Consider the following 13108-nt stretch of genomic DNA (forward strand, 5'->3'; position numbering starts at 1 on the left):
TGTGTGTGTGTGTGTGTGTGTGTGTGTGTGTGTGTGTGAGTTTCTCTGTGTTTCTCTTCAGCTCCAAACAGCTTTCCAGGGTTGTGGCTGAAACAAGCAGGATTATGCGCGGTGACACCAGCAACTAGCCTCGACACATTAATCTGTTTTGCATATTGGATGTTTTTATTGTCTCGTTGCCCGATGTCACTGTGAAACTGGGCTGTAGCTGCTGCGTGTCTGCATGGACAGTATCATGGCTCATTATTCGGTGGATTTACTTTAGCGCCACTAAAAATGAAGATCTGCAGTTGAGTTATACCTTTGTAGTTGAGAATGATGCATGCATAAAACATGCAAAAGCATTAGAAATGCGCTCCAATCCAAACTTGAAATAATGAAGCATTATATTAAAAATTAGAATAGCTAAAAAGTGCACAGTTGTGCGGCGTCCCTGTGTCTCCCAGCTCTTTGCACTAGCATGCTTGCTTCTGCAGTCCCAGGGAGACATTCACTGCTGAAAATGACACCATTTTCCAGCTCTGGTAGGAGAAAGAGTGAACTGCATTTTTGGTAAGCCGTGGTGCAGGTCCGCAAAAAACCCATGCATATGTTCACCAACGATTGCAGAACACGATTAACCCTCTCGCTCCCACAGCTTCAGCCTCACCCTTCCCAGGAATATCACAAACCTGTCATCTCTTGAACCTGGAGATTTATCCAAGTTCCTTACTGTAGATAAACTGCTGTGTGCTGTGAGCATTTAGGCCAGTGCCTGTAACTTATGATGGAGATATTAATCTAAAATATGATCGGTTACACTTACACATGCCTGGGAAAAATAAAATATATATATAAAGAAGTTTTCTAAAAGCTATAAACTTTTATTTTTGCCTAGATTTTTGTGGACAGTTAATGAGACCATCGACTTTGACATCATGTTTGAGCTCCTATTATTGTAGTCCAAATTTCCACAGGAAATGTAAAAGATTATTCCTTCCATTTACTGTAAAACAGATGCCGTTTATTACCACATAACACAAATGACCAAAGATATTAGCTTTTTTCCTTAAAAATAAAAGTTAACTAAGCTTAATATGTTGTAAATATAACTGAAGAAACTCCCTCATTTCCTCAATCATCCATCATCCCCATCTTTTATTTTCTGTGCTGTTTTATCCCACCATCACTTCTGTGGGAGTTAACATTTGCTGTAAGTCTTGTGGGATCTCCACTAAGGAATTCCACATGGTTAGACTGGAGCTCCTGTTTCCCTCTCATAGCAAAGCGCATGCATATGTGACTGCGTGCATGCATTAGCGTTCATGAAGAAATAAAGGTTTACAGCACAAAGTCAGACGTGGCGTTAGACCGCAGGACAAACATGTGTGACCACGGGCAGGGGGAGAACGCCTCTGATGGAAAAACCAGCCAAAACCACTGGAATGTTCTTGTACTTTAATTGCAGTCTTAACCATTAAGACTCATAATGCCGTCTGCTTTATTTCTACCTGGCTGGCCAGACTGCAGCGTGCACACTGATGACACATCATGCCTTAACACCTCAGAGAAAAACAGCTTGGAACCCGGCCCCAATCAGGTCAACGTTAGGCAGAGCTCAGACCAGAAACTAAAAGAAACCAGATGGGATGGGAAAGCAGAATGTGCAGTGTAAATGCAGTTGCATACAATGATGTCAGATATCACCGAGAGCCTGGAGACTCGTGCTGGTTCTGGCTCAGTCATAAAGCCTTAAATGAGGCCAACTGAATGGCAGTGGAAAGGCTGTAATTGCAGACACCGGTTAAATTTTGGGCTTGAGGTCAACTCTTGCTGCATATAATCCATCTCATATTTCCGTCCACCTCTCCCATCAAGATGCCAGCGGAGCCCGACGCCGGTTAGCAGCTCCCGCCTCGTGTGTTTGAACCTACCTTGTGGTTTTTGCCGTGTCTGTAGATCATCCAGTCTTCTCCGTTCGTGCTGACCTCTAGCTTGAAGGAGGTAACAAAGTAATTCTTCTGCGTTTCCTTTGAAATGGCGCCCTGTGTGGCAATGCCGGTAAGCACCTTCAGAGTATGGAGGTCCACCTGTTTGGGGAGAGAAAGGTTTTAAACTTTTACTTAATAAGAAAATGACGACAAAGTAAAAGAAAACACAGAAATCCTCAGACTCAAATGTACTGAAGATGTAAGATTTCATTCTAAAGCTATCGTTGATCAAAGTGTCTGAAGACCTTTTAAGTGCAACAGCAGTTGAAGACACACAAAAATAATCCCACAAATATACACCTGGAGTTATCTGCATCCATCTCCCCCGTTCGGCACTCTTTCCTCCCCTCCTCATCTACTCCTCTCGGTTTCTTTCCACTCTGCGGCTCTCTCCTGGCAGATCGATAGTAATGACCCGGGGCTCATTTTAATTTCCTCCCATACAATAGCTATAATCACCTCCCCATCCTGATTGTGGATGCTACGCTACGTGGCTGGCATGCTGCTCGCTGCGTTGCATTATACATGGGGAGCACTGTGTAGGATGCGAAGCTTCAAACTCCGGGATTTCAAGGTCCCTGAAGTAGACTCGAATTTATTTGCTCCATAGTGCCCAAAACGAGTAAACACAGCAGAGCGATGAAGATATTTAAATAACAACGAAAAATAACAAGACGTTGTTATAAATTCTCTCAATATGGAAGGAGTCTAACAAAACAATAAGTGATGGTGTTTGGGAAGACACTGAACACTGCTAACTAACGGCTGCATATTTATAACAAACACTGCCGGTCTGAAAATACCTGAAGTAAAATGTATTAATATAAATCACTGAAGCTTTAGTGGAGTTACCTGCCAGGATCAGAGCACACCTGTGATTCTTTAACCCGAGTATTTCACATTTTTAAAGACACACACACAGAGGAGCAGATGAGAAAAGTTCGAGTGTAGATTACAACATTTGCTCTCCTCGACTGGAGCTGCAGAAACCTGCAGATTAATCAGAACTTGTTGTGTGTGTTTGCTGTGCAAGTGTGTGCTGTATGTCCCACTGAGGTATCGTACAAAACACCAGGGGAGGTAAAATGCTGCGTTTGTTATCTGTCAGAGAGACAGGTGTTCCAGATTACTTCCACCAAACACACACACAGGCGTGCACCGGCAGGGCCAGACAGAGATCCACCAAGACAACTAATCGATAACACGAAACCGAGGAGAGGAACAGATGAGAGGAGAAGGCGGGGTGAGTATGGGAGGAAGAGGGAGAAAAGAGAATGAAATCCAGGGGGGTTGAGGGCTAAGTGAGACTTCCCAAAGAAGGAAGGAAGGTCCCTCATCAATCACAGAGCTGTTAGAATAACAGAGCCACCAGCACTCGCATCATCAATCTGCACCACACCTCAGTGAGCCAGGCCAGAATAGAATAGAATAGAATAGAATAGAGGAGCTATCCTAAATTTATTAAAGCACGCCTGATCTGAAAACTCAGCCCTGCACTCACAAGCACTAAGCTGTAAGACTCCACAGGGTGCAAGATACAAGAAGGAGAGGCACGTTGGCATTTATGACAGCTGCTCATCAAGGCGGACACACACACACACACACACGCATGCATGCAGAGGCATTGCTCTGTGCTAGGTGTTAATGCAGAGGAACAGCTGAGAGCCTCTGTGGAACACGATGCCCCGACCACAGCACCGCCGACCACAGAGACACAAACCCAACGCAAACCGGGAGTTACTCCCTGTGAGACCACATCGTCTGTCTGAGCGTCCGAGGAAAAACAGGAAAAACATGGAAATGAAATAATGTGTTTTATACAAATTGTTTTCTGTCAGCTACTTTTGAGAGTGGCCCTGAGGGTGTGAGGTTTCAGCTGTGAGAGGCGTTGTGCACTTCCTCTTGGCCACAATCTCTTCCTGTGTTTTTATGAGGTCTGAAGTGCTGCTTCTAATCCACGTCTGTGACTACTGTGTTTGTGACACTGGTCCAGCTAACATAAAGGAGACGTTTGTCTGTCATAGACAATATGTGCTTAATAATGTTTCATCTCTGCAGCCCGCCACTAAAGATACGTACATTTTTTCCTCTAAAAACATTTAATGCATAAATATCTGAGTTACTGACACTGCTAACAAACAAATGGATGCTAGGCTCTCATAGCAAGCCACGCTCGTATTGCACTCTGACTGTGTAGTAAATTTAGGAAACCTGGGAATAAACTGAGCCTTGCAGCTGGCAGCCAGGCAAGTCAGAAAACTGTAGGAGAAGTTAAGGTCAGCAGTTTGCAATCTGGCGTGCAGCATCTTGCAAAAAAAGGTTCCAAGATAAAGATAAAATAAATAAGGAAAGTGTAAATGTCATACGTCTGAAACAGGAAGTTGTATCACTTAAAGGACTAAAATTAACACAGAAGGTATGCAGCGGTTAGTCAATCCATGCTTGAGCTGATCCTAACTAGTTAACAAATGCAACCTGTAAAGAACGTTCAATAGGCAATGCTTTAGGGGTCGTAGGTCAAACAGGTTTAAGTGATAATCAATCTTGAAAGTCACTCGTCTGCTGAAACAGCCATATCAGAGTCGAGGCTCACTGTTCGGCCTGCTCTTTGATCGATAGAAGTCCTGAAAGCTTCCTTATCCCCCCGCCTTCAAACATGTGTGCATGAATATGAATATATAAGGATATATATGTGGAAACATGTGTAAATGGCTTTAAAAACAGTCGTTTTAAACATACTGGTGAGTTATAAATGCGTTCTCCTTTTAAAGAACTGGAAGAAACCCCAGTAAAGATCCCATGTTTACTACTTAGTTACATTAAAGGTTAAAGCCTCTTCTACAAAACACACCTGTAGCAAAACCAGTCCCCCCTAAAGGTATTTGTCCCTTTGCAAAGCACAACGCTAAAGCTGCGTGCTGGCTTTGTGAGGCTACCCCTACGTGACAACCAAAAAGGTAATCTGTTGTTTACAAAAGGTGTCTGGCTGAAAAGCAGCCCTCTGACCCGCCTGAGTCTTCCCCGTCTCAGGGGATGAGTCGGCCTCGCCTTCCCTTCCCATCTCACCCAGACAGCCTCATAACTCAAGCTCAGGGATGGCACAAAGTTGGCACAGAGCTGGAACACAGGAAACAATGCCTTACCCGGGCATCGAGCTGCTAAACCTTGATAGCGCCACACCTCCCACTCGCTCTGTCTCTCTCACTCGCTCTCCCACATACGCTGACAAATATATCTGCGGTAGAGTTATTATGTGTGATATGTCAACACGAGGAAAAATATGGTGTTAAGATGGGAGCGCAGTCTGTTTTTAGTTTAGGCAGAGTAAACTTCTGCATCTAAGGATTAGGGTCTGGAAATAAAACAGTGAAACGTCCGTGAAATAATCTTTCCAGAGCTCGAGGTGTTCGAGGAGCGGCTTTTTGAACCGTGTGAGGTTTCTGGATGGACACACTCATACCTGTATGTACTCCTTGTTGCTGTCGTCCGAGGGCGTCCACGCGTTATCGTTGTAATTGAGTCGGGCCTGTCGCGGCAGCCAGCGTTCGTCGGCGAAGGTCGACGACGCCGCGATCTGGTCGTCGGTGATCTTTCCTGACTCCATGCCGAACGCGTTACTGCAGTGGAAGGCTGTAAGAGGAGGGGGGAGCAGATCTTGACAAATATCCGTGTTTCGTTTGCGTTATTTTGAGAGAAAACACGCTACAAACTCCGGCTTACTCTCGCTGACTTCCTTGTGCGTCATGTTATAGCGAGCCGAGAAGCCATCTTTAGCCACGGCCATGTCCGTGTGGAAGGACAGAGAGAGGATCCCAGTGGATGACTGGATCTCGGGAGGCACCCTGGTCCCACAGTATCGACCGATCAGAGGGCCCACTGTCAATCAAACAGCAGTTAGTCATCATTTATTTGTTTGTGTGTTACTGAACCTCGCACTCGTCCAACGGTCGAGATTATAATCTTATGTTTTTCATCTTTTAACCTCACGCTTGTTTATTTGTATCCTTCATGACTTGCACTGATTTTCCTGCATCTGCTCATCACTCCACCCCCTCATGTCCTCACCTCCCTCCTTTCATCCATCTGGACACGGTTTGAGAAAGTGCACTAATATATACAAATACACACATACTGTACATCTGTGTGTGTGTGTGTGTGTGTGTGTGTGTGTGTGTGTGTGTGTGTGTGTGTGTGTGTGTGTGTGTGTGTGCAGATCTAAGTGATTCCTCTACTGTCTTCTTCTCTAATACCACAACTTGTATATGTCAACACAAACAGATGAGTGTGATTTAAAGCCCAAGGGTCTGTGTGTGTGTGTGTGTTACACAAATAGTTGACTCATCCTGCTACTCCTTCTTCTTTTACACACACACATATACACATGAGAAGGTTTGTGGAGGAGGAGAGAAAATAGCCGGCGATCGATCAGTGCTATTGATTTTCTCCCCTTCCCTTTTGGAATGGGTGGATATTTGAAATAGGGCTCTTGAGCAAATAATGGTAATAAGTCTTTTCTTGATTGTGGTGAGGGGAAAGGAAAGCAGGAAAAGAAGACGAGAAGACGAGAGGAGGCAAACACTGAATATTTTTAAAGATTATACATGTTTGCCGTTCCATTTTTGGCTCCCCATTTCGGATGGATGGGTTTAGATTGTAGGAGATGAAAACGAACTCAACAGAAATGACTCGTGCATATGTGTACACAGAGGAAAATCTGAAAACAACCGTTTGGTGTCTCTGCCGCTAATCGAGTGAGCGCTGTTTTACTATCAGGCTCTCGTTCCCTTTACATTTTGAATAAATCGATTTTTAGGTCAGCTGGCTGTCTCGCAGCGTCTCCTCCCTCCTCCCACTCCTTTCACCTTTTGCTGTTAAAAAAACAGACTCTTTCCGCTTGCCTTTTCACTCTTCCTGTCGAGGATTTTTTTATTCCTGAAACTAAAAGTCCTTCACCTCTGACTCTCACCCAGTAAATTTCCTTCCCTTTCCAACCCTCTCCCTCTTCATCTCGCTGTATTTCCCGTTGCCTCCCTCCATCACTCAAAGCAGAAGTCTTCTCTTCTCTCTGACCCCTGAAGAAAGGGATTTTTTTAGTATCCCTTCAAGCTGCTTCCTCCGTAATGTGCATCGTGTCTCTGTTTTTCCATTGTGCCTAAGGCGAAATTCATGTTTACAGAAAGGAAAGCTCTGTTATTCCAGTCAGTCTTTGCTTGATGTTTTTAATGGTTTTATAATACTTGTTTAATATCCTCTGTGTCTATACTCTGACAGTTTTTAAAGCAAAGTTTTAAAAGTTAAAATAAAATTGGCAAAGTTTTCCAAATATTTAAATGCTTCTTTCTGGACGTCTTTCCAGCCCAGCTTTGTTCTCCCACTCCTCCTGTCGAAGGTAAACCAGAGGTCATTCCTTTGCTCCAGCGTTCCCAGCAGTCGATGACTTCTCTTTCTCCTTCTGTTTCTTTCTACCTCTTCCATTGCTTGAAACTCAGTCCAAGGGTTGTGCGCCTCAGAGTTGGAGTCCTTCTAAACTTCCAGTTCTTGTAGCAGTTAGACCAGAAATATCCCACCCTCCACTGTTCCTCCTCTCACTCCCTTTCTTTTCTCCCTTTGCTCAACAGTTGCTATTTTTTTCCCTTGAAAAGTTGCATTGTTTCTCCACAGTGGGTGCCAGCATCCTGCCTGTAAGCTTAGCTTTCATCTACCAACGCATAGCTTCTAAAATAGCTGCTACTCCACCTCGGTCAATAATGATGTAGGCAGGGCAGAGCGCATATATTACTCACTTTGCTCTCTGCACTGACTCATGACAAGGCTGAGAAATAGTTTGACATCTCCATCAGCATCATCGCAGCAGCCGTGACAATAACGCAGTGATCACTCGATCCGACAGATCCGAAGCATAAATGTCGTACCTCCCGGGAGCCCGTCCCAAACTTCCAGCCAGTCGTACTTGCAGTCTCCATCTCCACCTGGCAGGGGATCGTTCTCCAGGTCAAAGGTGAGGAAGGTGAGGGTGACATCCATTCTGGGCGGGACAATGATGATGAAGGCGCACTCGAGGTTGTGGGGGTATTTGTCGGGAAATCCCGGGGACTCGACGAGGCCCGAGGGACTGGTAAAGTTACGGGAACAGTCTGAACCTGGGATGAAGACAGAGAAACAAAACGTTGTGTACATTAATCAAAACTTCATGTTAATAGCAGTTAAACGTTGATTTAAATCATTAACTGGAAAAATCTTGGAACAAGATTTGTTTAGAGAAGAATTACACTTCAAACTAATGACATTACTCCGGGCAGGCACCCAGAGGTGCTGTTTGTAGAGGCGAGCACTTTAAACTCAACTCAGCGCATGTTTCTCTGTTTCATAACTCCCAGCTCTGCTATCTCAGTTTTATTTAGATACTAAAACATCCACTTCACATAATATATGTCTATGATTGGGGCTACAGAGTGTCAATGAGTGTGCTTAAGTAGCTCGAGTTCACATGAAGGCCGATCTCATGGACAGACACAGGCTGAGGGTTTCACAGAGGACAAAGCTGTAAGATAACAGACGGCTAATTTCTTTGTTTGTTTTTCCAGCTCAAAAAAACAAACACAAAAAGTCAACTCATATTAAATATTGCCTTTCTAAGGTGGTAAATCCCCAACTTTTCCACGTTGTGCAAGACCACAAAAAAGCACTAATATTCTGCACCGAATGCCAAGTTTCAGTATGCAGAAAGAAAAGGATCGGCCCACGTTTTAAGTGCACTTAAGCCAGACTTTTTATTGCTGACAATTCCTGGGAAAAAGCACAGAGTTTCAAACCCGCTGCAATCTTTAAGAAAAATTAGCAACACTGGAGATGGTACGAGACAAACAGAATAAGAGGAGTGAGAGAGACAGACGGTCTGCTGACGGTGTCATGGACGGGTGGTCCAGCAGTTAAGAGGAGCTTTAGACATCATAATACATGCGCACAGTCACGCACACATAAACATGCTGTGACAGGGCGGTGTTACCCTCTCTATTAATGCACGCACACAGTGTGCTTGCACCAACTGGACCATTATTCCAGGCCACCCAGCCATAAGACCAAACACTGTCTAAGCCTCTTAGGGTAACTCATGTCTCTCATGAGTTAATGAAGAGAAGTTAGCAGACACTAAAACACTGTGAGCTCTGTGGCATTGTAAAAATGAACCTAAGCTACGTGTGTTTGCAACAACCTGTACAATAGACACGTTTCAGCTGAATTCTTTAGTGCTAACAGCTTGTGTTTTATGCTTTTCACAGCAACCCAACGGGTTTTTGGAGCTTTAAGTCTGTTTCATTCTGACTTACATGCATAACTAAACAGATGGCGTACACTCAAAAAAAAAATTCACCCTAAATAAACATGAAGCAACATTTTTGAGTAAAATCCAAAATATATAAATATATCAAATCAAAGGTTTATGTGATTAAATGCTTAATCTTTAAGGAAAATGTGTTTGGTATAAACTGAATGTATATTTTATCTGATCAAATGACATTAAAGGTGACATTTTACTTTGTACTTGTGTTACAAAATTACATGGAAGCTGCAAAAATGTTTCTAAATGTATCAAAGTACTGTGGATAAACAGACCCGCTGTAATGGATCACTGCAGCTAACAGTGAGCGTAAGTCAGCGTGTAAAGGAAACTTGAATGACTAAAGACGAGTAGACATTTTAACCAAATGTTTCTGCTGCTCATAGTCGACACTCGGCCCTGATGACACGCACATGAACACTTCAGACACCACAGATGCTTAGTTGTTCTTACAGCATCGTCCACATGGCCACAACGATCGCTCATCGTAGCTTTCTATATTTGCGAATGAACAAAATACAACACATGTCTCTGTCTCCTCCCTGCTTTTTTTCAGTCTGTGGAATTTCACTCAGCAAATGCATAAATCTGCCGGGACATGTGACTGATTTATGCCAGCTCCGATAAACCAAAGCATCGTCTGTGGACTTTTCTCACATTCTGCTTTGTTTACCGAATGTCTCCTTTATTTCTGGCATCATTAATTTTCCACAACGTCATCTATCTTTAGTTTGATAAAGATGGCCTGCATGCATATATCCCGGTTTTTCCTCTTCCTCCCTGGTCTATTTTTCTTGTTATTGTGACCTTTTCCCTCGTGCGGTGACCTCAGATGCGAGCAAACACACGCTCACCCAGAGACAAACACTGTCGCTCGTTGCGTCTGGCCCCCCTGCAGAGTCCATCACTGAATAGCGTGAGCCCGTGTGACTATTAGTGCGAGTGCCCGCGCATGTGTAGAGTAAACGCCTGACCAGTTTTCTGCCCGCAGTGATTTTTTCCCCTTTCATTACTTCACGTTAGTGGACTCTGCAAAAACACTTGTGCCCTCCTTTCTCCCATCTTCCTCCAGTCTGTCCCGTCTCGCTCTCTACCTCCACCTTCTCCGATTTCCTTTTGTGTTCACCTTCCTTCCCATCTGTTTGAAGCGGGTAGGTGTGAAAGAAACACGTGTTTAACTTGTAAGGGTTGGGGAACTGCGGTTAGCGTGCCGTGTGTGTGTCTGCATGAGGGTGCGTGTGTGTTGCTGGGTAGATTTGGTGATGGCGCTTAAGGCTCGCAAGGCACTGAGAGATAGGACCAACTTTCTCAGCGTGTGTTTTAAAATTATAAGCTTGTGAGTGCATGTAAACACTTTTATCTAAAATGTGAACATAAAATATAATTCCCATAAAAATCTGCACGTTTGTTTATGTGAAGCTCTACTTTTATTCAAGCTCCTTTCCAAGCCTTCACCAGGCTCTCGGGCTCTCCTTTCATCAATCTCTAACAAACACACACACGTCCACATGCAGAGCAGATTTACTGTAACATACACACACTGAAAGGCGACCACACACAGTTTAACAGCTCCAGCGCACCCGCAGCCTTGCTTTCCATATGTGTTTGGATTCCACTGCAGCGTTGTTTAAGTTGGAGGCTGGTGGCGCTGAAACTCTGACATTACATTTGAGCCTCTGTCACTGCATCACTGAGGATTTCTCTTTATAAACTCACTCTGACATGAAAACTAACTGCCATCCCTGTAGTCCTCCCACTCCAGTTTACTAAAACTTCAAAACACTGTGATTCTTCAGTGATGTGTAACGGAGTGAAACATTGGAAATTTGATATTTGCATCTGTTTTGGAGCTGAAACTCTGCAGATAAGTGAAAGATTCCTAATTAACTGTAAATTTATTGAATATTTTAAAGACAATTCTGCTCTTTGTTGCACTCCTTTAAGCTCGGGGCACCTTTTGCTTGTTGCTAGGTCAGATCTGGATCCACTTTCTTCAATAAAATTCAGCGACGGCAGGAGGGAGCGACGTGATTGGTTTAACAGTCTAATGAACTGACTCGATGGGTAGCCGGACAGAGGCAGAGAGGAAGCGCCTGAAGCCATTAGGCAGAAAGGAAACAACAGCGGTAATCGGAAGGATCGTCACGACAGCTTCCACATTACCCGCCTAGTGCATGTATAGAGAGAGGTGGCTGAGTGTGCGCATGTGTGGGAAGGTGTGCGTGGGTGTGCTTGTATTACTCACAGAAATTGTTTTGCTCAGTTTCAATCACTTCACATTTAGGTCAGAAACTGTTGCCCACGAGGTCACGTTTTTAACTCAGTGTGAGCGTTCGGTTTTGGGTTAGTGTTAAAGGTTTAAGGTTAGGCTCGGCTGAAGTTCAGGCCAGGGTGCATCTACACTATTAATTAGTGAAACGTCCACTAATGCAAAGATAAGCAGTGTGTGTGTGTGTCTGTGTGTGTGTCTGTGTGTGTGTGTGTATTAACATCTCCATGCAGACACGCAAGCTGCCCTGCATTTGTGAGTAACCCTTCAGCCTGCATCACTGAATTCGTGTGTGTGTGGTGAGTTCTGGGTCACAATAACAGCTGGGGGCACACTGCCTAGACAGTGAAATTTGATTGGTCGGCTGTGTTTCCATTGGCTGGAATTTTACTACAATCTCCATAGCAACAGGGCTGTAAACAATAACAACAGTAGCACATCGTTTTGTTTTGACATTTCCGTTGTTTATATTTTATGTCTGTTTATGTGCTTCGACTTTAATGGCGGCTACTGGCGTGCACGCGTGAGCCTTCCATGTTCGTGTACATGTATGTGTGAATGCATTACATGTGCCTGTGTTCTCCATGCAAACCTACTCCTCACTCCATAACACACCCCAGTAACAGGAAGGGTTTGTAGCCAAGGCGTCCTCTAAATGTTCAGCCAAGCGAGTTAAGGCATTGAAATGCTAACAATCCAACAACACAGGGCACTGAAACTGAGCGAATCACTGAACTTTCTTATAACAAAGACTTCAGTGTGAGCTTCAGATTCACAAAGAATTTTTTTTTTGAATTGGAAAGATTCAGTTTAATTTAATTTTAAACTTTATGCTCCTGAGAAATCAAGCCTTCCTCTTCCAAGAAACAGCAAGGCTCTCACCCCAGTAAACAGTGTCCCGGTGCAACGATGTTTACTGCTACTGGAGGAAAAACAGGACAGAAGAAATCAAATAAAATGAGAGAAAGGTCAACGAAGTGAACGGATGAATTACATCAAAGCAAAAAATAGTCATAAATTCAAATTTTGGAAAAATTTAAAAGAAGAAGAGCTGTGGTGAATGTTTTTTTTAAAAAAGAGGACAATGCATAAACTTAAAGCTCTTCTCAAGAAGTTTCTGTCTTGTTTTGTTCCACATATTTTTGTGCCAAGCAGTGAGACTATATTTACCCGTAAGTGGAGGCCGTGAAAATGCAGGAAAAGAGGAGAAGAGAAGCTTTTTCATCTTTCTTTTTCATTGAACAGAACTGAATGTGCAGGTGCCAAAAACAGATATAAATTTAGATGGTTCTCCATGAGGGTATACAGATTGTCTAGCATACACTCACACACAAAATCGAGTCATCCACACAACCAGACGCTCAGTTGCACCTTCCAGGATAACAAGATCTTGTTAGCCGTATGACAACAGCTTGAATTTTCCAAATGGCTCCATCATTACTGCCAGAAAAGGCTGGACACACACACACACACACACACACACACACACACACACACACACACACACACACACACACACACACACACACA

The 13108-nt window shown here is 43.8% G+C and overlaps 1 protein-coding gene across 1 annotated transcript in view; it reads right to left on the reverse strand.

The window, feature by feature from the left end:
- LOC102199112 (neuropilin-2-like) overlaps positions 1–13108 on the reverse strand; it is a 90976-nt gene that overhangs the window by 50504 nt on the left and 27364 nt on the right. The window contains exons 4-7 of the mRNA XM_013913501.1: positions 7883–8110; positions 5691–5846; positions 5431–5600; positions 1914–2069 (exon numbers count right to left, since the gene is read on the reverse strand). Coding sequence (XP_013768955.1) covers positions 1914–2069; positions 5431–5600; positions 5691–5846; positions 7883–8110 — 710 coding nt within the window. The remainder of the gene's footprint in view (positions 1–1913; positions 2070–5430; positions 5601–5690; positions 5847–7882; positions 8111–13108) is intronic.

Source organism: Pundamilia nyererei, unplaced genomic scaffold, assembly GCF_000239375.1.
Source record: "Pundamilia nyererei isolate P.nyererei 1_Seehausen unplaced genomic scaffold, PunNye1.0 scaffold00135, whole genome shotgun sequence".
Classification (NCBI taxonomy): Eukaryota; Metazoa; Chordata; class Actinopteri; order Cichliformes; family Cichlidae; genus Pundamilia; species Pundamilia nyererei.